Source organism: Polyodon spathula, chromosome 19, assembly GCF_017654505.1.
Source record: "Polyodon spathula isolate WHYD16114869_AA chromosome 19, ASM1765450v1, whole genome shotgun sequence".
NCBI classification, from domain to species: Eukaryota; Metazoa; Chordata; class Actinopteri; order Acipenseriformes; family Polyodontidae; genus Polyodon; species Polyodon spathula.
This window is the reverse complement of record NC_054552.1, coordinates 8,844,348-8,871,459: the sequence shown is the minus strand read 5'-3', so window position 1 is coordinate 8,871,459 and position 27,112 is coordinate 8,844,348. Positions and strand designations below refer to the sequence as shown.

The window sequence follows — 27,112 nt, the reverse complement described above, 5'->3', positions numbered from 1 at the left end:
CAAGAAGAATAGGCCAAAATCACTCCAACACTGTGTGCAAAGCTGGTACATACTTACCCCAAAAGACTTAAAGCTGTTATTGCAGCGAAAGGTGGCTCTACCAAATATTAATGTGTGGGGGTTGAATACTTATGCAAGCAAGATATTTCAGTTTTTTATTTTTCTTAAAAATATTTCCCAACATAAAACCAATGTCACCTTACAATAATTGATTTTGAGTTTAAGTGTTTTAAAATAAAATATCAAACAGAACGAAATTTCAATGTACCATTTGTAATTCAGTAATATCATACTGTCATACTTTTCACTCCAACTACATAACTGCTACACTACACAGATTCACATCTTAACACTTTCAACAGACTAGGCTACTATTATTATTATACATTTACCCTATCCAAACAGCAATATATTGTTATTTTGCTATTCCCCTAATGTGTGTGTTAGAAAGTGGCTGGTGTTTTTCATGCATTTGATCCACATTTATTGTGCCTGAAAAACACAAGACAAGTTAGTAGAAACAATTGGGGCAACCTTGGCCCCCATGGCTTTTACAGTTGTGTCTGTTTGGTTTGTGCTGGGCAGGGTTGCACCAATGGTTTCTTGAAACTTGGCTTGTGTTTTTGATACCTCTACTTCAAATGGCTGGGCACTTTTGATAACTTGGCGTCTTTTCACATTTCCAGTGTGTTTTTGTTTCAGATAAATATCACAGGATACAATGAATTGTTTTCCCCGTCAAACAGAGGTGATAAAGGTTGTTGAATACATGAATTCATGTTTCCTCTTACTAGATCTCCTTTCTATTTTGCCTTTTAACAACATATGAATTATGCATCATTAATGATTTTATTACAAATTATAAGAATGAGTCCATCTGTACAATCACATGTATCTCAATGTGTGACCTGCATATGTGTTTATTGTTAACACCTATAAATATATTGTCTTGTTTAGCTAGATTAATCAAACACACACACACACACACACACACACACTGATCAAAAACAGATCTATAGTATATAATACAAAATTGCTTCACATCTGCTATTCCATGTTATTGGTCTCCAGCTACAGTTCACACATCATTACCTTTTGCAAAATACCAATAGTAATAAAGCGGCATCACTGTGTGGTAAGGTCTATTTGACTGCAGGCAGGGAATGCCAGTCCTGAAACTGCTATTTATTAGCAGATCAGACAAAACGGGACTGTGAGGCTCAGCGAATCAACACAACCTGCAGGAGGACGGTTTAAATTGGGTAATAATAATGGATTATTCTATATTTATTTAACCAGTTGCACCATCTGCAGGAGGCAGCCCTGCTTCCCTCTAGCACAGAGCTCTGAAGATATTCAGCCACAGTGTAAGGTGGCATAGTTATGTAGGAGGTTAATATCCCATCTCACTCTGTCAAAGTGTCCTGGCCAAATCCTAATACCATAGGAATCCTAATCCTAATATGCTCAATAAAGCTGTTCTGTACCCACTTCAGTTATTCTGATTCTGTAATAATAAGAACCTGTTCTCGCTACCTGGTTAAATAATGAAGGCTCTGACTTGAATTGAACCAATAGAGTGTACCTCCTGTGATATTCTCATATCTCATTTAATTCCAGTAACTATAACAGTGAGAGGGAATATTTGGATTTAATTTCCCTACTAGCATCCTAGCCAGTGAGGTGAAGCCATGTGCTATTCAAAAATCCCATGAAATAATGTTAGAACAGTCTGGCTGTTGTGTGATTAGGGAATACAGTGTAATAAATGTATTTCGATGCTAACATCAGATAGAGAGATAATACTTTCCTAATTATGTATGATATATTTAATCACACATTGTCTTCTAATTAGCTGGATATTGGGTAAACATAAGTTGGGATATAAATGGCTGGATATTTGTGGTATTTAATTTTAAAAATACTTTGTTTCCCATCTTTAGAAGCAAGATGTGGCACCAGCTCTAGTCTATATCTATAAAAAAACTAGATTAACAATTACAAAAGAGCGACCCTGCACACAGTAGCAACGTTTTTAATTCTGTTTCAGCTTACCATGGCAACGAGGAGCTTCAGCATTGAGAAGGCAAACTCAGAGGACTACTGCGCCTAAATATATTCTCATGAAAGACAGAAAAATGCTTTTCTCTTTCATTTTGATACCTCAGCATTGCTAGTTTCCAAAATAAATAAATAAAAATACACTTATACCTAAAAGCAACACTACCAGAAATCTGTAAGGCAAATTTGATACAAAGTGGCTTATCTTTTATTTAATTCCTCGGTACCTTTTTGAATATTACTCTATTAATGTATACTTGGTTGAATTTTTCACTACACTTTCTCAAATTGTCCACCCCGCTGTGCTAGCTGAGGGATGGAAGCAGTCAACCTACTCTCCATAGAGGTTTTCATGTCTAGAGCATGCCACAATACTCACCCCAACTTCAATGTGGTCAGAGCCCTTGTCGTCCTGTTTGTGAAGAACTTCAAAGTAGTAACGTCTTGAAAAAATGAGGCTGGAAGGTAAGAGAAACATGTCAGAGAGTTTAGTTTTCTAAACATTTCCCCTTTACATCCCAATTTCCAGGTTGTGGTGTAAATGAGATATTACTTCATATTCAAATGCAGAAAATTCAGTATCTTAGTAGACAGTAAATGTGATCCCTTGTAAAAGTTTATCAATAAAAAAGAATAGTACATAAAAGCATTATAAAGCCAAGAGGTGTAGTAAAACACAGTAAAAAGACTAGGAAACCATTGTAAATGCACAGTTTAGTCATGGGAAGAAGCATGGGAAAACAGCACAACTACTGTGCAAATTTACAGTGGTATACTTTAATAAGAGATAGACTCCCCAACCAACTGACAAGCACTTTCAGTCACCAGACAGGGCAGAGACAGAAGCGAATCAGCAGGATGACGACTGACTGGCTTCTCTTTACAACTGACAAGCTCATTTTGAAAAGCTTTGATCCAGCCACACGGTGAAATCACACACAGGGGACTTTGCTTCAATCCATGGTACACACGATACACACCTCTATTATGATATAATATATATCATAGGATACAAAATGAATTGTTACAAGCCTCAAACAGAGGTGATAAAGGTTGTTGAATACATGAATTCAAGTTTCCTCTTACTATATCTCCTTTCTATTTTGCCTTTGTAGCAAAGTGGCTGAGTGGAAATAGGTGTAGAAGTGATGGAGTGCAGTAATGAATAAACAGAGCCTTATAATCCGGTTTGGAAAGGATCTTTATTTTGTATCCAGGTCTGGTGACCAGCAGCAATAACAATAAACAATAACGTGCTTGCAGACCCAAACAATAATAATAAACCACATGTATCCACCCCACAATAGTACATACACAGTCACCAGTCCTGGGTGCGTGCAGTAGTGCTTGTGGTGGGTGATACAGGTTATTTAGTGACAGTAGTGCTGTGCTGTTCCTGCTTTAGTGCTGGCCCTCAGCGACAGCTCTGGAATCGTGTTAGCCGTCTAGTGTAGTGTTACAAACAAGACGATTACACACAGACAAACAAACACAAAACACTCACGATACTGTTTCACTGGTTTACGGGGTCTCTCATAGTCCTTCTCGGTTCTATCCAAACAAACCAATGCGAAGGAACAGATTACGATTCTCTGTCCCCTTTACGCTGTCACACGTGACCTCTTGGTAAACGAGTGCAACCGCCTCTCCAATCTGCGGCTGCATTTTATCAATATATGAATTATGCATCATTAATGATTTTACTACCAATCATAAAAAAGGAGTCCATCTGTACAATCACATGCATCTTAATGTGTGACCTGCATATGTGTTTATTGTTAACACCTATAAATATATTGTCTTGTTTAGCTAGATTAATCAAACTGTTTTGTGTTGGAAGGCAAACACACACACACTTATCAAAAACAGATCTATAGTATATAATACAAAATTGCTTCACATCTGCTATTCCAGATTATTGGTCTCCAGCTACAGTTCACACATCATTACCTTTTGCAAAATACCAATAGTAATAAAGTGGCATCACTGTGTGGTAAGGTCTATTGACTGCAGGCAGGGAATGCCAGTCCTGAAACTGCTATTTATTAGCAGATCAGACAAAATAGGACTGTGAGGCTCAGAGAATCAACACAACCTGCAGGAGGACGGTTTAAATTGGGTAATAATAATGGATTATTCTATATTTATTTAACCAGTTGCACCATCTGCAGGAGGCAGCCCTGCTTCCCTCTAGCACAGAGCTCTGAAGATATTCTGCCACAGTGTTAGGTGGCATAGTTCTACAGGAGGTTAAATATCCCATCTCACTCTGTCAAAGTGTCCTGGACAAATCCTAATACCATAGGAATCCTAATCCTAATATGCTCAATAAAGCTCTTCTATACCCACTTCAATAATTCAGATTCTGTTAATAAAACCTGTTCTCGCTACCTGGTTAAATAAATGAAGGCTCTGACTTGAATTGAACCAATAGAGTGTACCTCCTGTGATATTCTCATATCTCATTTAATTCCAGTAACTATAACAGTGAGAGGGAGATTTGGATTTAATTTCCCTACTAACATCCTAGCCACTGAGGTGAAGCCATGTGCTATTCAAAAACCTCATGGTCGCACACAATTTCTCAGAGCTAGTCACAAAATAAGAAATTAAATAAGGACTGAGCCAGTGAATGGTAAATGGTGACATTCATAAGAACACAAGCAGCACCCCCAACACTGCACAATGAGCTGATGTACTTGATAAATAATATAAAGTGTTGTTAATATGAATCTGGTTACACGCATCCTTCCGCTAGTGCCTGAGTTGCACCCGATGGCGTATGGAGCGACCATGTGGGGATCCTTACGCTGGGTTTAACGTAACGCTAACTTATCTGCAGCTAATTATTCTTCAAGCTGTTGCAATAAAGCAGCCCCAGTCTCTCTCTGTGCACCACAACCAGAGACACAATTACAGCTTTTGTGTTTTTTTCCTACTCAATTTCCCATTAGAGTTTTTTCAAAGGAGTGAGCAGAGAAAATTGGTGTAGTCGGGTGCCATATTAGTGGGAAAAGTGATATGGCCCAGTCAGTTAACCAGACACCCAAGGCTATTGTCTAGAGTGTCATATTGCAGGGAAAAGACAAGATGAAAACATCTGCTGCTGCCAGACCAATTAACATCTGTACCAGAGGGAGTGAAGTTCTGAACCGAAGTCCAATCAAAAAGGCGCACTGTGAGTAAACTGTAAGATATAGGATCAGGTTGGAAACTAATATCTGCTGCAAACAAGACAAGAGACTTAAATGTAAAGATTTTGGTAATTTATTCTTTAAATTTACTATCGCTGTGATAAACAGCACAGCTATGCTCTTCTATTTGTGAAAGGGTAGCATCATGGCCAGGGCTGGTTACCCTCAGGAAGCAGACTCAGAAACAGGAGGTGTGCAGTATAAGAGCAAGAGTTTATTAACAAAAACTAAAAGGCTTAAACAAACAAAAGAGCTACACAAACAAAAAGAAACATGCACCCAAGCAACCGCTATACCAGTGGTTTAGCTGTGAGCACCCTGCTACTCACAGCCTTTACCTCTCTACTACCTCCAGCTAACAAAGGCTTTCTCCTTGCTTTTATACCATGTGGCTGAGACCTGATTGACGATCACTCATTCAAGCAAGACCCAGCCACATTCCACATGGAATTGATCCCATCCCTGTCAAACTAAATAAAAACACACCCCACACTATTTAACTGTGCATCCACCCTGCCGCATATCCAAAAATGTTCTAAAAGTAGAGATCAAATAATATTTTCCATATGTTCCTTGTCAGGTAAATCCGGATGATAAGCACAAATAAATACAATCTGCCGCATGGTACATTGCAGAGTGGAGAAGAAAAATGTAATAACATAAGCACTGTGATACTGTAGCAGCAGTTATATGCTGCTCTCAAACTGAACTGAGTTAAGATACATATGAAAAAAATACCACATAAAACAACTCAACATATCTGATGACTCACCAAGCAACTGCTTGTAGAATTATGAATAAATGCCAGTTACTGCTGATGTGTCCCACTAGTTATTTTAACAACATGAGAATCTAGACTCATAAAACCACCACACGGTTGTCAGTTTCTACTTGAGAAAGACACGTGACTGAATGACAGGTCAGGATTGAGATGCGTTCACTTGAAGAGCTGTGAAGGGACATTGACATGAGAGCTGCCATCACCGTGCATGACTGTACCCAACGTTATTAACCATGGTCAACTTTTAAGGGAAAATATTCACTAAATACAAGGTTGTTTTTCCACTTGTATTGTATGTGAGAAAACCTGAAGCTGAAGTGTTTACATAATGATGCAGTGCAGTCTATCGGTCTTGTGCTGAATGTGCCAATTAAGACATACCTGCCAGGAGGACTCTTGTTTCTCTGGTTGTCTAAAAATAAATGGGGCTGTTAAAGATCCAGGCCTAGTGTTAATCAGTTGAGCGTTATGCACAGCCCAAGGCCACGATGGCTCTCTCACATTGCTTTAGTGAGCTCTAGCTGAGCAACGCGCTCCCTGATTTCAATACAGAAGGCTATTGAGAAGCTTCCTCTACTCACCCTAATAGCAGTGAGCTGAATAGATGAATCCCAATCACAGACATCGGCCAGGTTATTGTTCCCATCCGATGGTGATGAGAATGAAAAATTGGAGTTTCTGTTTCATTACCAACCACTCTGCTGGACACCACTAGGTTTTATTTTTTGTTTTTTGTTTTTTGCCGAGCGTGAATTTAGTGCTCATGAAAGTGATGGACAATGGCACTGACTACATGGTTCTGGAAGGCAGGCAGGCAGGCAACATGACAAATTCCAGTAAGTTGAGAACACCAAACTTATTTCACTTGGGATTTGAATGAAGTGATCAGCTGCATGTTCTGTCCCCTCTGTGATTTCCAATAAAGCTTTTGCATTTACCTAACTAACTCCTAGTTGTCACAGTTGGAGACATGGCAGAAATACAGCAATCCTAGTAGCTATTTCTTCATGTGTTTTCAGTGCTTAGGTAGAATGCTTTGCTATTTCAATGTGTGTGCGTTCCATCCTCCCACCATTATGAATGTATAAATGTTGAAATCAAACCAACTAGTCGTTCACAAGTTATAAAAGATCACAAGCTGTCATGCAATCAAGCACTCATCCAAAAAAACACATATAGACAATACGTACACTGCAAGCACTCACAATCATAAACATGGTACATGGAATAAAGTCCCCTTAAGGGATAATATTATGTGTGTTGAGTTTTCTGTGTTTGCAATCCTCATTACAGTAGCAAGCTTAATCCTGGTTAAAGCTATGGGTCAGGTTGTGAAGAAACGGTTTTAAAATGGCAGGGAGTTTGCATATCAGGAAGCTTATTTTTAAGTATAGTTTTTGGCTGCAGTTTTTAAATGGTGGTTGTATTTCCAGGTAGAGTCTCTGAGATCAACTGAATAGACTCCCTTATCTCAAATTGTCCAACAGAGCAATTATTTGGCTGATGTGATATGTTTTGATTAAATGGGCCACACATAGTATGGCCTTGCAAAAAGTGTTTTCACTTATCTCTGCTCAAACAAGAGACCCAGGCATGACCCCTTGATCTTGCATAAAATGTTGTTGCATTGTTAAGATGCAACCTAAATGACTGTTTATGTTCTATATGCAATACATTTAACTTTAAATAACTCTAGTATATTCTTATATCCTTAAAACCGTTTTTAAAAAATTGTAATTCTTAACCTCAAATTAATTCAATTGTTCCAGGGGAGATGCAGTGCCTGTCCCTGCCTCCTCTTGTTGCTCTCAAGGTGCTGTTTTTTGCTCCTGAAAAGTACAGACTTAGTTTTGAGCAATTCAGACAATAAGCCGGCACGAGGCTAATACATTACCAGCTGGGCTGAATCTCAGTAAAAACTGGGTTTTAACTCCATTGTGCAAAATCTCATGCCGAACGGCACAGAACAGCTGCTGTTAGAAAACCCATACGTGAAGATAAAGCAAATCACAGACTGAGAGCCTCCTAGAAATCTTTCGGATTGCATTTGGGAATGATACGATACACTGCTGATCTCTCACAAATTTTAATTTATTGAATAATTATGAACATGATATAAAGTAGAGGGGCTACCACCTCAAATGAAAGCAAGGAATCAAAATGAGAAACTGAAAATGAGAAACTGCTTTTTCTGGAATTTAGAGACACATAAAACCCTGAGCTCTGGCTTGAAGCAGCTCATGTGTATGTCTGAAATTCAATTACAGAGACTGGAGTTCAGTATAGATTGCGCGCAGAAGGCGGCGTTTTTTAGGTGTCAAATGTCACATTTCAATCTGCAACACGAAACCAGTCTGTAAAACACAATTTCATTCCAATATCAAACTGGGGCTGCAGCCAGTTCTATCTGCAGTATACAATCGACAATCCAATCTGCAACTGGAGATTATAAAGATCACCTGTATGTATCACATTTTTTAAGCATTTCTCCCCAAACCACTGGCAGTGATCAAGATATACATTGGCTTCAAACCAGGCATTTATTTTATTTATTTTGTGTGCAAATCCAGTAGAGATTTTCACTGTCATTTAAATGGAAATGTGTACTGTCAATATTTATTTATTTTTTAAAATTAAAGCACATGGAAGTATGGCAATTGAAACTGAAATTGAAACTGAAATACGTATCTCCTTTATTTCCATTTTCTTAAAATCACAAAGTAATTAATAATGTATTTATCATTCTATCAAAAAAATAACGTTTGATCCGGAATGTGAAATTAAAATAAGATATACAGGCACTCACCTGTGGGAAAAAAAAAGAACAAAGGTAAAGGTAACTCTTGTTAGCTTTAGCTGTAATCGAAAGGTAACATTTACAAATATACAATGCTTCTGTAAACCATCTCTTCAGTTAAAAGACAAATCTGTGATTCTGGAAATGGAGAGAGAGAGAGAGAGAGAAGAGAGAGAGAGAGAGAGAGAGAGAGAAGTGAGAGAATCTACTAATTGAGCGATTCTTGATTATATAATATATATATAGATATATAGATCTAATATATATATATATATATATATATATATATATATATATATATATATACATACATACATACATATATATCAAACAAGTGCTGTAGTAATCAGAGGTAGTGATATGGATTTAAATGGGCAAAACATTAAAAACTTAATGCCTCTTTAATATCAAGTGCACCTTAATAGCCATTTAAAATAAACAGAACCATTTTGTTTTCCATATTTTAAAACTATTTGCTCACCACTCTGCCCAGGTCTAAAAGGAAATTAGTGGTCTTAGCCCTTACTGGACTATAACTACATTAACTATAGGTGTTATTACACATATTTATTAACGTCTGTATCTCTTACTGACTGGTGCAATAAATCACAAGTGAATGTGTTTTCTGTATGCCTTTTTGAAGAGAGTTCATCCCTACTTCAAGTGCAGGGTGAAGTAACGTAGTCCACAGATTTATAGGTCAACAAATGCCTTTCACGTTCAAATCTCAGTTTTCTTTTCTTTCGTCAGTGTCATATTCCAATATCTGCAGGGAGCAGTTTTGTGCTGCTAGAATAACAACGACAAATAAGCAGTCTGCTGTCATGACTCCATAATAATGCACACTACAACACTCCACTCTCACCTCTTTAGCACTGAGAGTCTGCACCTTATAATGCACACTACAACTCTCCACTCTCAGCTCTTTAGCACTGAGAGTCTGCACCTTATAATGCACACTACAACACTCCACTCTCAGCTCTTTAGCACTGAGAGTTTGCACCTTATAATGCACACTACAACACTCCACTCTCAGCACTTTAGCACTGAGAGTTTGCACCTTATAATGCACACTACAACACTCCACTCTCAGCAGAGTCTGCACCTTATAATGCACACTACAACACTCCACTCTCAGCACTTTAGCACTGAGAGTCTGCACCTTATAATGCACACTACAACATTTCACTCTCTGCTCTTTAGCACTGAGAGTCTGCACCTTATAATGCACACTACAACACTCCACTCTCAGCACTTTAGCACTGATAGTCTGCACCTTATAATGCACACTACAACACTCCACTCTCAGCACTTTAGCACTGAGAGTCTGCACCTTATAATGCACACTACAACAATTCACTCTCTGCTCTTTAGCACTGAGAGTCTGCACCTTATAATGCACACTACAACACTCCACTCTCAGCACTTTAGCACTGATAGTCTGCACCTTATAATGCACACTACAACACTCCATCGTCCATAACAAACAATAGGTTACATCCTGATTTTGGGCTCTGATTTTGCAAGAGAGAGAGAGGCAGGCAATTTTACAGACAGAGAAACTGGAGCAGGTGGTGGATTACTGTGTAAGACAATGGCATTACTGTTAGCTAGGTGAAGCATAGGCCAAAGGTCTCCATAGACTCCATGTCAGGGCCACAGAAGGATCCACTTAAAGCAGTTGAATTATTTTCATAAATCTTAATCTGTTGTGTATTTTCATTTGTTATGTAAGCCTCACATAAGCAGTTTTAAGAGTTATAGTAAACATGTATTTTCAGTTTATATATTAGATTTATATTCCTTACGTTCAGGTAGTCTGTTATTGTATCATTTCCTAGGTCATTTCTCCTCGGCCGTGTCTTTGAGCCATAACATGTAATTGATTGCAAAGGGTGTCAGACATTACAGTAGAGAAAGCAGCTTATGGGGGTGGTGATAATGGTGAAATTACACAGATAATCGAAGACAACCTGAACATAAGGCATGCACACTTTAAAATTTTTTTAAATCTAATATAAAACTTCATTTTTACAATTAAAATATATGTTTGCCGTAACAGGTATAAACAGCTTTTATACATTACAGAATACAGGTCAAGGACGACATCTGTATAATGTCCGTTGAAACAAAAGTGTGCCCTACATAACACCTGTGTTTCTCGTTTTGTGCCCAGTCTCTGTAAAGTCAAATCCCCGGGATGTGTCTGAGGTAAACTGTTCAGCTCTGCAGCTGCAGTCCCTGGCATGGGGGCAAGGCTCTGCCCTGCATTGTCTGCGTTGTCAGTTTTCTGACAGCTGTGTCTGTAAGCCGTCAGGTCCGCTCTGGCAAGGCTGGAGCAGACGAGCCGTGGGCGCAGTGGGTTTACCTAAAGCACGTTGATATATCAATCCAAGCTATCGCTCCTCATCCACACAGATGCCCAGAGGTTGTCTCTCCAGTTGCCATGGCAACTGCTATAATTGGCTGCTGCCTCGAGCGATCCCTGAAGCTCAGAAATGAAAAGGTATGTCTCTTATGAACTTTGCCTTGATAACACTGCACAACCAGGAAGCACGCTTCATAAACCAAAAGCACTGCAATACCATTTGAACTGTGTAACTTTGTATCCGTAAGCAGGGCTGGCTTCACAGAAACCTGCAATGTGTGATGGTTTTTGTTGCTTCTCAGCTTTCTTGACAGGCAGTGTGGATATACTGAACTAAGTGATCAACAGAAACATCTGCGCATTTAGTTAAAAATAAGCTGTGTAGGCCTAAATGGAGGGTGCAGTATGTTATATTCTGTAATGAATATAGAATATCTGTTCTGAGGTTTACTTGCCTGGTACAGGTTTTTAATAGAACCTTTTAATTAACCTTTCTCTTTTGATCTAAATTGCTTTATTCAAATTTTCTAAGTTCCATGAGATACATTATCATGCATCCCATTTCTAAAATGTAGTGTGACCATGTTATACATTTACAAATTTTCCTGCGATTTGCCCATAGGGGAAAATAAAGGCCATTGAGTATCTCTGTAAATTGCCGTACAATTTCAGGTGAGAGCTGAAACAGCACTGGAATGAAAATTTTACTAAGCAAGTTCTTTTCTTCTGGGGACACCGTTGCTTCAGGCATTGGCTTTGAAAGTGAAGGGACAGAAAGTTACAGAGACACTTTTAATGACATCTTTCAAAAATGTCCGCTCGACACTGTCAGTGACTTTGCTATTAAATAAGTCACTTTAGTTAGCAGGTCGGCTGCTTGTCACTTTGACCACCTGATGTTATCCCTGTAGAGCCAGCTAAATCTGTTGGCTATCTTTCACTCTTGCATTCTCTATATTCTATAAAAGTGGGTTTTATATCTTCAAATAAACCAGTTAAGTGCATATACCCATTAACTGCAACTCTGTGTCTGGGGAAAAGACTACAGGTATGACACTTACAAAAATAAATAATAATATTACATAATTCAGTTATGCTTTATATTATTTGTACAATAACTACATGCTCTTTATAACATTAATGTAAAACCATGGTAGTAGCAATGGCCAAACGTTTCATCAGAGTAATATATACACATAGAGGCTTGCCCTAGTTCTAGGAGTGAGGCTCGGCTCACAACGCTAATCCTATTGGTTCCTCAACCTGTATAGTCCAGGCTCACCTTCCACTACTTGTTCTGCAAGCCTTTCTCCTCCAACTCCCCACCCCCTCCTTTGCAACTGTATCTCCCTTCTGGGGGTCATGGTCCTCCTTCACCCGGTCTTGGTGACCTCGAACCAGGGCAGCTTCTATCAGTCCAGAAGATAAGATCCTGGGCCAAACAGTCAATCATCCCACACACTCAACTTGCAATGCTGAGCTTCAATCTTTGAATATATTACTCTGATGAAACCTTTGGACATTGGTACTTGGATGTGGTTTTGCAATGGATAACCAATGAATATTAAAATAACAGAACCATATTTCATACCATTGCAGTATACTTAGTAAACATTTGAAAATGCACTGCTGTGGTGCCATTCTTTCAATAAGCCATAGCATTGTAGCTACAATTGCCCGTTGGTAAAGAGTCATTTATATTGCCATTGTAGAGTCATTGAAGAAAAATACATATCTGAAAGGACTGTGTTTTAAAATAAGTTGGCTTCTTTTTAGATGTACTGTATTGGTTTTGTTGGTACAGTACTATATTTTTAACAGTAGTATTTTAATTCAGAATGATATGATTCTAAAAATATCACTTGCCAAAACCAAAGAGGGGTGGCACAGTGGCACGGTGGTTAGCACTGCTGCCTCACAACTCCAGGGTCCTGGGTTCAATTTAGGCCTCAGGGATCTGTCTGTGTGGAGTTTGCATGTTCTCCACATGTTCACGTGGGATTTCTTCGGGTACTCAGTTTTCCTCCCACACTCCAAAGACATGCTGGATAGGTGGATTGGTCACTCTAAATTGCCACTTATTTGCCACCATCCAGGGTGTAGTCCTGCCTTGTGCCCTGTGTCTGTTGGGTTAGGCTCCAGCTCACCTTGACCCTCTATAAGATTAAGCAGTTAGATAATAGAACTAAAGAGACGACATGTTAACTGTAATACTGCACATACTTTTAAATCCAGTACGTATTGTAGCTGTATGTAAAATTTCCAATTAACAACCTAACAGCAAAATTAAATCTAAATGTGATCCATGCATAAAACATAAAAGGCAATGCAATTAACAAAAACAAAAGATTAAAAAAAAAAACCCAACAATTTCCAGAACTAAAACAATATCCAAAGTCATTATACAAAATTGCAGAATATAATGTTCGATGAGGCCCTAATGCCACAGTTCACTTGTAAATGAAAATGCACAAAAGCAGCAAAAGATCACAGTATTTAAAACTGTTTAATGATTAACTGTTACATTACCCTAGCTTGTCTTGTTCGCTTTATTTTGGCTGAATTTCGTCAAGTGAAACTGGAGGAAAGGCTGTGTAATGCACAATATAAGATAGACTGATTAGACATTAGAGAGAATAATAAACAAAATGCGGGGTGTGATGGATATTCACATAAATTGTATCATTGAAGAGATGGGCTTTGCATCAGAAAACTGGTGATGGAGTCGGAAATCGCACGTGACAGGTAAGTGCATTAATTTGTTATATATTAATTTGTGTCCATATAATATATATATATATATATATATATATATATATATATATATATATATATAATGGGGATTGATTTTATTGTTAATACCAGGCCGGTAAAACGCGACTGACATGTATCTGGGTAACAGATATCCGAGTGCTGACTGTATATATATCATCCTAAATACCCATATTTCTTTAAGATATGTCTTTAGCAAAGACAAATTCAAATTACGATGAGGCGACACCCGAGAACAGAGGACAGAGAACATCCTAATCCGATTAATATATGATATTGTCAATGATGCCTGACTTAAGGAACAACCTGTGGGTATGGAGTGAGCAAATGGTAAAAACTAAACAATGTCAGATAGCAGAACTGTGCACAATAAAGACACTGAAGTCATAATAAACTACAAGAGCGATGGAATTACAGTCCTACAGAATGAACAGGGATCCTTTGTATAATTAATAAAGCTTATTCTTTTTTTTTAAAGCTGGTGTCAGAGAAAAGAATGATTATAAGACTGTAGTAAAGAAAGTTTGGTATGTATTAGAAAATAATGTAATTACAAAAATAAATAGCTTGCAAAAATCCAGCTTCTCATTTACATCAAAGTATAGGGGGCAACAGATTAGTTTCAGTTAGCTAAAAACAGATGTCCATCCAACACCGCCATTAATTATTTAGAAAAAGTGAAACTATAGCTGGGTAAGCTACTATATACGCTACTTCCCCTTTGCAGGTGCAAAAACAGGACAGATCCAGATTATATCTTTTTTTTGTACAGTATCAGGTCACAATAGGCTACAAAATAAATTAGCAGATAAACTAGGCCACTGAACAAGATTTTGGCTTCGTAATTAAAATGTAGCACACCTGTATCTGAGATAAACAAGACCTCAGTATTTAAATGGTTGACTCACTGAGTCATTGCTGACTTCAGAGACTCTGTATATCACACAGCTCTTGAATCACACACAAGAAATCTAGCATGAGAAACCTAGGTATTTTGTATGTATGTCAGTGAAATTCATAGATCATGGTGAGCTTTTTTTATTTTTACTGGTGGCTATAATTTTGATTTCATATACCTTATAATTGTGGCCAGTTTTATGACTGAATGACTGAATCATTTATTTTAGATATATGTAATATATACATGTGCATACAGAGATTAGATTAGCCTCCAGGTATCACCTCTAGGTTATGCTATGGTAAATAACTTATGCTATAGAAAGGACTTCAGATTCAACACAATTGGACAAGCTCTTCTCTACACATATATAAATATATATATATATATATATATATATATATATATATATATATATATATATATATATATATATATATATATATATATATATATATATGTCTGTGCGAAAATAACTGATGCGCTCTAATGACAAATAATGTGGTTAATACACTGCACTTCAACGTACGACTTAATAAACTGAGGTAACGGAAACTCAATTATCAAACTGCTCTTGTGGCACACTTGCTGTTCTGATAATCATGGATGTCTTGTTTTGGTGCAAAGGCCAAAGTCAAATTTGCTTGGCTAATCCAAAGTTTTGGATAATCGAGTGCCAGCCAGGCTTTGATTTGAGTCTGTAAAGATGATCACACACTGTCGTGTTAACACACCCGCAATTTAAAACCAAACCCCAGTTAAACAATACATCTCATGTGTGCTGAGTAATGCTGGCACCAGAGACGTCTTCTCTGTTCTTCTCTGTTCTCTCTGTTCTGTTCTTTTCCTGGAAAGTATCAGAATACTCCCTCCATTATACTGAGTAGTTCTGTGCTCTTCTGCCCAATATTGAGTTACTATCACTTAGCTTTGCTCTGCTTTGAGCTGAAGCTACAGATGCTAAGTGATGGCACCGAACAGATCCAGTCACAGAAGTATTATTATTGTTATCATTCGATTAGCATGCACTGTGTCCCCTTGCCAGCACACGTTATGCAATGGCAAAGATCATCCTCCTATTCATTTAAATGGGCTATGTGATATCATGGTTGTTTTTAATTTCAAATGACCTCATAGCCATTGTAATATTGCAATGTGGCAATCCAGGAAGTGTGTGCTTATGGGATATTGATAAAGTCATGCTATATTGTTTACAGCAAAATAGAGTACAGTTTCCTGTGTACTTTACTTTATATTGCACTGTTACATACTGAATAAGTTGCAAAATATCAGGGAAAATGGTTACATTCAGCATTTAAAACACAATTTAAAATATGAAACAACACTAAAAAAAGTCATCAACCCGTATCAATTCCACTTCTATCAATGAACAATGGGTCCCTAGTCACCTCTTAGCTAGCGGATGCACTGTTCTCAAAACACAAGCTGAGCCCACAATCCATCACAGCCATGCAGTAATCTATAAACCTGCTCCTCTTCTCCGTTTGAATTAAAGAAACCAGCTATTTGCCGGATACTAATCAACCCTTTAGGGCAAACATCTGCCAGCTGTTATGGAGAATAACAGGATTACCAAAAGCCTTTAAGATCGGCTTCTCACACACAAAGTCATTCTGCTCAATGCAGGCTGTTAGAACAGCTTGTGCCTGCTGAGGCACAAACACCAATCCACCACACACTCCAGAATGTTATACATTTCAGTAATGCTAACAAAATAAGAAACTTTAATCATAACTGCACTAATGTTGTTTCTTGGTATATATTATATATATATATATATATATATATATATATATATATATATATATATATATATATATATATAAACAATGTTGTATATAATATTTTATTCTTTTATGTATTGTATTTTTTTCAGTTTGAATATTTGCACCTCTTTTGAAATGGTCTTTAATTAACAGAATAACTTACTGGACAGACTTGGAAACTTGAGATCGAAATTTGGTGAATTCCCCTGGAGCCGTCCACTCAGAGCCCAGCTGAAAAACAAAACATACAAGAGGTCAGTGCTGCTACCGCTGTTGTGTTACTCTGGATCAAGGTTTCACCATTTTAAGGCCCAATCTTCGATCTTCACGCAATCCCCTTGCTAAATTTGTGCCTCGCAAAAAAGTACTGCTTTGGCACAAAATGAGAGATATTCCAAAACGGCACAAAGCAGTTGCGAGACATTGGAATATAGCAGTTTTTTGAGCAATTCGCAAATCTGTTTGTGCCTCGCAAAACCGTCTGCGCATTCACTACCACTATAGCAACTGCACACAACAGCCAAGCCAGAATGCAGAATGATGGACAGTCACCATTAGAAATGCGACAAGCTGCTATCATTGGTGTTGCCACAGTATGTACCGATATGACATATTGTGCACACACACATACAGGACCATTCAAATACATAATTGGCTCCATAGCTAGGCGCCGAGTTTTCAAATTAATGTATTGATAATGCCACTGTTTTATTGAATACGGACAGTATTGTATCACAAGGAAATACTATATAGGTTTCATTAAAGGCCAGCTGATCCGACATAGCTGTATGTTTTTGAAGTAAAATAAAAAAAAAAAGGCTTTGGATACTGTCTGTTTTTTTTTTCTGAATGATTTATTTATTATATATATATATATATATATATATATATATATATATATATATATATATATATATATATATATATATATTGTGCCGTGACAAAGTCTAACTGTGGTAGCACACTCTCTGATTTGTAAAGGTAACAAGGTCATTCACCTGCAAAGTAAACATTTTTATATACACAATACACAGAAATGCATTATGTTATTCATTCTACTCATCCATTTGAACATCACGATTAAGCCCAGTTTGTAAGGTTTTGAGTGTCGCCAGAATGGATTGTTTTTGTTATGCCATTTTTTTGTAAGAATCATAATTAATTATTAATACGCTCCTAAAATGTTAATTGTAGCCTACTATGATTTCTCAACAAATGAACGGTCTCTGTACAATTAACAACACCGACATTCAGCAAACTGGACAGCTGCATAAAAAACGGGCAGAAATTAGTTAACAGAACTGTTTGTCCCGCCTCAGCTAACTTATGATTGGACTGCTGCAGAGAAAATACAGGTCTTTGATTGGTTGATCGTATCACCAGTCTGATTTTAGGAAAACATTAACTGCAGCTGCCCACCCCTCACCAATAATGCGCAGTAACCTATGGAATAGCCAAATAAAGCAAAGGGCCAAAAGAAGGGTGTATGACATATTTATACAATTAATTTACAGATGTGTGGTAACACACAGCAAAGATAACAGGCAGGACCCCCCCCCCTCTTCATCCTTCTCTCAATCTTCATTTCCATACTTTGATGGTACACGTTGGATGCCAATATGCCTGTGGAGCAGTGAAGAACACATATAACTGTATATGTAAACACACTACCGCTGTCCATCATATCAATACAGTGATAAAACACATAACTGATCCGCCCATCCGGTGTGTGCGGATGGGGGGGGGGGGGGGGGGGGGGGTTTTTGTACAATTGTACGTTTGTACGTTTGTACCCAACTCCAGAGTGGACTGTTACTCTGCCACTATATGAGCCAGCGGTGTGCAGTTATTGGAACGAGCGCATCGCAATTGTCGCGCAGATATTGGTATATTCAGACGAATTAGGGCTTTCGCCCAATTCAAATTTGATTGCGTTATGTGCATATTGAATGTCTACCTAGAATACATTTGCATCTCATGTTTCTATTTACTGATGCATTACCATATGCTAATAGGACCGTATTATAGGAACAGAAAGAAGGCAGTGTGCTGGACAGAGGTGAGTGCATGTTTCCACACTCGTCTGTTGGGCATGGGAATACGCTATAAACATCACTATGATATGCACATGTTATATATGTTATGGAAACAAAACAAAAAGAGGCTTATTGCTTGTATGTTTTTGCCGCAAATTGACTATGGTGATGCAATATATAGGTTTGCATCACTATCAACTTTAGGTAAACTGGACTCGCTATATCATGCAGCATTGAGGTACAATACAAATACAAGATTTAATACTCATCATTTTATTGTACAATTTGGTAGGCTGGAATTGTTTGGCTTTACACATGTGGCAGGTGCGCGACCTCATAAAAACCCTGCATTATCTCCTCACTGTTTGCTCTGGTAGTGGGAAATTTAATATGTTCCTCAGCACATCGCAGCAACGTGGTTATGAACCGGTCGAGGTGGCGGACACGGCTGACTGGGTGATCCCCACTGTATCACCTGCTGCCTTCTGGAAGGTCCCAGTAGCCAGGACACACATACAGACAGACACTACCAATTGCTCAAACAAACTGCGCAGGTTTGTTCTAGGCAAGTCATCATGCAGCATGTGGCATAGATGAGTTGAGACAATACCTGGACATGATTTGCTCATTGCTGAGCTCCTCATATGTGAGCCGAGGCCAGTGCACCCTTTCAGCATATCTTTGCCTATGTCAGGGTTGCTGTTGCTGGATGTGCCTTGCATCATTCACATGTCGACAGACACGCTGCATGCTACCCATGTTTCCCATTGTTACCTGTTTGTAGTCAGTGCTGGAATGGTACTGCGCGTGGAGTTAATGCAGTCCTTTTACAATCCTTATTCTGTGCGTCTCAAACCTGGTTCTGTGCTTGTCGCATACCTTAGAATATACCAGGATCACGCATATTGTCAGCCACCCCCATATTGCGCGATGCATATATTTTATTTCTACACAGTGCAGAATGGATTGTGATGCGCAAAAGGACGTTTCAAATATGGCAACTTGGCACAATTTTGGCACAATGGCTATTTGCGATGCGCATACCCCTGTGCGCGGTGCTCAAACCTTTCGAATATCGGGCGCATAGTCTGTATTTATGTGGTTGAATTTGGAGCAGCGTGGAAGTGGTCGTTGATCTAAAATGGTCACAAAGACTACTTGTGCTTGCAAAACCTCCTGTTTATATAAACCTTGCACCAGCTATACAAAATTGTATTGTATTGGCTGTTAGTATTGGACTAGAAATATGGGTATTTATACAACAACCATTGAGAGATCTAGCATCAAATTACTTTTTCATCTCCATCTTGCATTCATTCAAATCCAACAACAGAATAACCGAGCGAATTGCACTGTTCCAAATTAGGAGGCATTGCTAAGCAGATGCAGAGCTTGATCTAAGGAATTCTCAAATATCAGCTGTTTAAACACACTTTTTTCCATAATGATCCTTGTTATATAAACAGAATACTTTTTAAATTGCTGTGGATGTATGATGACAGCCATTAAAAACGCACTCGACCCCTTGGAGACTCATCCGGGTTATTCTGCAATCCTCATTCATGGAATATCTACAGTACTCTATGAACATTCATGATGTATCCTTCATTATGGTATATGGTTGTATATGGAGATGTATTGTTTATTGGTCATTGGTCGTAAGAATGGCTACCTGTCATGGCCTTCAACAGGGAGATGTCGCTTTTATATATTTCAATATTAATGTCATGGATTCCATTTGCTTAACAAAATAAACAGCCAAGTGCCATGTGAGGGTCAGCCCATTTCCACAAAAAGTTTTCTGTTTTTTTTTTTTGTCTGTATATTATTTATGTAATTAGTTCTAGTGGATTTATAGTATTGCATACCTTAGAAAATCTGTATTTAAAATGAACTAAAGTTTTGTGAATAGCTAGAAATATTATGGACAGTGGAAGCATTCATTATCATAATAATTCCAAAGCTGTATTGATAGAAATATATATTTAAAAGTGTTGTCTAGCCTCTGTTTGTTTGTGATTAATGACACAATTGTATTCAGCAAAACACAATGGTATTACTCTGTCTTCAGGCAATTATGCCTTGATATATATATATGGACTGCTTATTAAAGTAGTCATTACAGGGGTCATTATATATTGTATAATGGATAGCTTGGAGTCCATTTTATAAGAATAATAAAATAGTAAGGGGTTTTCAGAAACAGAACACTAGTCACTAATTACAGTTGTCTGAAAACAGCTTTGTTTAGTTTTTTTATTATTCTCTTAATAAAATAGAATGTGTCTACATTTGTCTACTAGACTTAGCTTCTTACAAGTTTGACCTTCAAATTAATACTTTACAATCACTTTTAAAAGGTGATGTTTTGACAAGCAGTCTCTGTCACGTAAAGAAAGAAAGAGAAAGAAAGAAAATAAATTACCTTTCCATGTTGACACATTTGTGCTAGTTACCGTCTCACAACAGAAGTGTATCTGGTACTATTGTATGCATCTGGCAGTAAATTCAAGCAGTAACGCTGCTGAAACAAGTGTAAGAGATAATCTTGCACTTCATGTAGTCTGCTGAGACAGCTTTCACACAAACGAGAGGCGACAGAACATGAAAAGGATAGCACACAGGCCATCCTCAATGGCAGCTCCAAATCAAGCCTGCTGGTAAACACATAATGGGATACTGACTGTTAAAAAAGGCAGGACAACAGTAGTTTTTCCTTAGTGACAGCACCGGCATTGTTGTGCTGTGCTTCGCTTAGTGGGAAGAGGATGTAGGGCATTTGCAAACACAGTAGGAATCCCTTGTGGCACAGCGACTTTGAGTGAACTACAGAAAGTGTGTCAGTATACTCAACAAAGACCACATTTCATTTCATGTTCATTCTGCAATCCCTTCACAGTTCACAGTTCCACCCAGCAAGACATTCTAGTACCTGCTGCGTTGCTGGTAGTCAGGCATATTTGAGAAATGGAGTACCAATTTACTGAAATTATCTGTGAAATAATTGACAGCATGAGCCTCAGACAAAGGCATGGAACGAAAGACAAGTTCAACAAGTATGTCAGCAACATACAGTAACTTTTAGCATAGAGCACTCTTTTTACAAATGTAATATCTGCATTATTTCCAGTTTGTGTGTTACATACAATGTGTGTAAAATGCTTGTGTACTAACACTACCAAGACTTGCATGTTATATAAGAGGTGTGTACTGTACTCAGTCATGCATGTTATACATGTGATGCACATGTACATTCAATATCTTGAGCTGAAGATTGGCCCTCACTATGTCATCGTTAAACAGTGCATTGAAGCAGGGCTGTTGTATGACAGTCTGTCAGATTAAGAATAACATAGTATGTATTTTTGGTTTCTGCTGTAGAACTGTTTAGTAGGTGTATTTTGGTTATATATTAGAGGTCGGTGAGGGTACCAGTCAGGTTTTAAATTACCCAACCCTAGCCGCATTCTTTTTACTACCTGGGTATCGATTTATTAATTTGAGAATTTAAAAGAAAATGTAGGAAATATGACAATACAGTTGTAAGCGTGGGTCTCTGGCCGGTGTAATAAAGACAACGTTAAAACAAGCTTTTGCATTCAGCCTTTTCTTAACAGAAAGAATATCAATGTTTTACAGAAAACAATAACACACAGCGAGCGGCAAGCACACCTCAATAATAACAACTGCGACGACTATTGGGAGGGAGGAGCGGGGGGCAGGAGTGGGGGCCCAGCCCCGATGTGTACACAATGTGTTCAGATGTCTAGACTTTCCTGAATTACGTACACATGATATATCATAAATTTAAATATACATAGTACGTGAAAATTACATTGATGTGATTTTTAATTTTTTTTTTATCATTACACTAAAAAGATAAGATCGTGGGTACTAGACCCATGGGTCACAGCAGGTCGTCAGTGGTCGGAAAAGATGGGTACCCATGCCGACCTCTATATATATATATATATATATATTAGCATATATATATATATATATATATATATATATATATATATATATATATATATATATATATATATATATATATATATCTCCTAGTGAGAGATACAAGTATCTTGGGTACTGGTAAAAGCTGAGGTGGTGCTTGAGCTATATAATAAAAGAAGGTGTAATTCAATATCACTTGAAATTGTAATACCTCTCTATAATATCTCTCTATGAACTACTAGAACAGATCTAATTCTCCATGGCTGCTAACATGCTATACAAACACAAACAAGAAGTCATAATCAGCAGTTTCTATGAAATGGTTTGTATATTTCATTTTTAAGACAATGTATTACTGCACAAGTCCTATTTACACCATTGCGCTTGTAAGCATGCTTTAATTAACCCAAAGCCCACGATCTTCTCAAAGACAAACACCTTAACAAATAAACGTGTTTTTCATGTTGAGCCAAACCTTTGTTTCACAGATCTCAGAACCTGCCCAATTTTCCAATCAATGTTCTTTGGCACAGCTCCATCCATATTTTTTATGATTTTTTATAACCAATTTTGCCTTTTGTCTCCTGAAACATGGTTTGACCTTCAAAAACATTTGTTTTCGCTCTTAAATGATATAATGTTTTGTGAAGAAAAAAAAAAAAAACATTTCTAGCTATCTAAAGGTCAACTTCAAATGAATATTAACTAAACCAGTCCTTATACTACTAATGCAAATCTCTTACAGTTCATTTACGTATTTCAGACCTGCTTTTGAGAGCTTTTTAAGATTGGAAATACCAATCTTTGGTGCTACTGCTCTAAATTTAGTTTGAAGTAATCTGGCTACAACTCTTGGTGTCTGCTGATTTCACAAATGTTGTATTTAGAAATGGGTCCCCAGTGACTCCACTAGTAAAAGCCCTGTCACCCAGAGTTCAGTTGCCAATCTTGGCCTGGGTTAGGGAGGAACTTTGTCTGAGGTCTCCAGGCAGCGATGTCCCAGGCTGGGCTCCCCTCCCGGGTTCAGTGTCACGGCAGCATCTGTTGCTTAGGTTTGACATATAAAAAGAGACGACTGAATGGAATGGAATTGAATGTTTGCCACTCGTCAGTAAGTCAGCTTCAGTGACGAGGGAACATTCAGCATTTCAAATGGGGTAGAAATATATCAAATTATATAGTTAAAAAGTAACAGTGCTGTCACATTTAACAAGCGGCAATATAAAAAGAATATATATTTCTGCATTTTCCTTCTCCGGGTTTAGTGGGAAGCTTCATCAAAACAGCAAAATCATTAGGACAGGTCTCTCTGTCTCGCTATACAATTTGCTTTGCCAAACCTCTAGATCAGAGAGATAATGGATAGCGTAGCAACACATTAAATCTCTGTTTGCCAAACAGATAGATGTTGAGTACACACAGTACATTATCACAATCTGTATAACTCTGCTATTACTGACTTATTTTACTCTAATGGAAGTGCCCTTGGCAACATATATTCGTGCTGTATTCCTGAAGTGTTCAATTACAGGTGACATTATTCACCTCCTACACATCTAATTGGATGTTAGTGCAAGAACTAGGATTGCAGTCAGAAACTAATGTTTTGGTTTAGATTTCGTGGAGTTTATTTTTTTACTCTTTTTGGATATAAAATTGTGTTTATACTAGTTTTACAAAGTGGATTAAATCAGGCTTTATGACAGTGAATACACACAAAACAGAAGAACATGTATTGACATTTTGTGTTACATCTAATAGGCATCTAATTTGGCTTATCTTATGTGTCGTAGCGTATCAAGGCTGGTCAGCAGCAAGACTAACATCCCAGACTACAGTTCAGTACTTACTGGTATACTCTTTACAAACAAAACAAAAGGTTTAAACAAACACCTCAAAACAAACAGCAATCAAGCTTCGGCTATCTCAGTGCATACACCTGCTGCTCCCAGTCTTCTCTCTCTCTTACTTTCCACACTGCTCAGGTTTGGCACCTCCTTCAACTATCTCTCCATTGCTGCTGCCAACAAACATTTATTTGTACACTTTAAATAGCATGTGGCCAGGGGTTAATTAACAAACAGCAAATCAATTACCACCTGGCCATGTTCCACACTTTTCTAATTAAACCAATTAAACCATGTGACTGTGCAAATGGTGGCCATCTCGGCTCCAAGCTGTTCACCCACTCTTGAGCCAAGATGACTGCCAGCCACAAAAACCCATATTTTACTGTGCAGGGCCTGTGCCCTGCCACACACAAAAAAAAAGAAAAAAAGAAAAGGGACATTATTGGACTTGAGTGTTTTTGCTAATGTCTAAGTTAGGAATTTGTTAGTTTAATGTCTTTGTATAGTAATCACACCTGCTACGTCAATAACTAACATGTATTACAAACTGTTAAGTGTTACCTTTTTGTAATACATTAAAAACAAATGTGGATTCGGAACAACATAGGATTTCCTCAGCCAAGTACACAGAAAGGAGCTGGGTATGAGAGTAACAAACTGGCAGGTTAGGAGTTAAGAGCATTGGAGTCTCTCACTTCCAATCTCTGTTACTGAAACTGTCTATTTTGGGCTGAGCTCCACTAAAATCTGGGCTGTTTGTGTCTGTGATGTAAGACTAGACTATGGTAGAGTGAATCAATAAAAAATATTCCCTAATTGCCCCTAGGTGCCTCCATGCAATTCCAGTGAAAAGCCCCTGATGGCTGCCATTCTAAATCTGAGTTGCTTTCCTGCAAAGTTTAAGCTCTCAAATAAAGGGCCTCCAGTGCAGGCTGGTCAGAGGCAGTGCTTTGCCATGCTGGTGTGATCATGGAAGATCCAAGCTAGTGACTCCACACAGTCACATCTTTTTTTTCCCCATCTCATCATAATACTGTGCCCACTTCTGGTCTAAAATATATTATTACCCTCGGCAAGGTACATGATAAGGGCTGAAGATTATAAAATCCTAAATGTCACTAATCAAAATTAATATAATTTACTGGAAGGCACAAGAAGAAAGCTCAATAAAATACATTTCAGAAGACAGCATAGCAAGTTCACCATGGTATTTTTGCACTGTTACCATGCTGTTTCTTAGGTAATACCATGTATTAACCATAACTCATCCTGGTTTACCATGTTTATTAATATGCTGTTCTTTACATTGCTTTCCTATGCTTTACCATGCTTTCGCTATGCCTTATTACACTTTGCTATACTTTTACTATGGTAAACTTTTATAAAGGATGGCTTACCATATGAAGTAGTAACATCTAGAACACGCTGAACATCTGACATTAGATTTAAATAAATAGCACAGCACCAGTCTTGCTTGGTCGAACAGCCTCTTCTCGTTCCAAATATTTTGTTGTTGTTCTTACATGAACATTTGGTCGATCTCAATCTCAAGGCCAATGCCTTTTCTGTTTAGAACATATTTAGCAAATATTCCACTGCACTGGGCTGTTCCCATATGAAAATGATTAGAATTTACCCAAAATCAAATGCACACCTAATGTTGGCCAGTTCTATAGAAAACTACAGTATTTTATTTCAAACAGGTTGACTCAGGCCAGAAGATCTAAATGCAGTACTCTGGTGAAAGCTTGGTGGCTGCTGGTCCACAGGGTAATTACATCACCACCAGTCCAACGGTCTGCTGCTGTAGACGGGATGCACACTGTTAGCTGTATAACCCACTGAAATACAAGCTAGAAGAGCCTACAGCTAAGTCTGTGTGGCACAGAGAGGTGAGGCCTGGCACTGCGGCCCTTGTGACCGTTTCAAGCCCAGTTTAATTTACAGAGACAGCTTTGTATCCAGAATAATGGAAATGTATGTATGACCTGTGTATTTATTGTATTTATCACTTGTTCCACCTTTTTTATTTGGATCTGAATAACACTAAGCACAATGCTGATCCCACCTGGAACAGCATGGTTGGATTTCTTTCAGCTCATTAGAAGTCAGTCAAATAATAAGCTATGGTAGAAAATAACATGAGCTAATTTAAGACACTGGTTTCAATATAGCACAAAACGTAGACAAACGTTGAAGAAAATATTAGAAATGTCATCACAGTTGTCTTTTTATTTTAGTGCTTGTATGCTGAGATTTTGTGACATATATGAAGTGACAAGAAACAGCAATGTTTGATCTTGTTTACACAGATGAAAAAAATATTGTAATAGAGCCTGGATTTCTAAAGTCTTCCCTTTAAGAGATTTTCAGTCGACTGGTAATAATTTAAATGGAAGGAATTGATTGTTTAACTACTACAGTCCATGATGATTTGTATTACTGGTCCTTTATTTGTCTAGCATAATTGATTGCTAAAAGAGTCCTTTATTATGACCCACCTCTTCCTTAGTGTCCATAATTACCTTGGAAAGTCTATGTTCAGCGAATCAAGCATTGTCCCGTTATCTAAATTAGGTCAAGTGATTGGCTCACACAATGCCTTAAATTCCTA

General features: G+C 37.8%; 1 protein-coding gene across 1 annotated transcript in view; it reads right to left on the bottom strand.

The window, feature by feature from the left end:
* LOC121294830 (N-acetyl-beta-glucosaminyl-glycoprotein 4-beta-N-acetylgalactosaminyltransferase 1-like) overlaps positions 1-27,112 on the bottom strand; it is a 170,882-nt gene that overhangs the window by 32,260 nt on the left and 111,510 nt on the right. Inside the window, exons 7-8 of the mRNA XM_041218945.1 lie at positions 16,822-16,889; positions 2,441-2,519 (exon numbers count right to left, since the gene is read on the bottom strand). Coding sequence (XP_041074879.1) covers positions 2,441-2,519; positions 16,822-16,889 — 147 coding nt within the window. The remainder of the gene's footprint in view (positions 1-2,440; positions 2,520-16,821; positions 16,890-27,112) is intronic.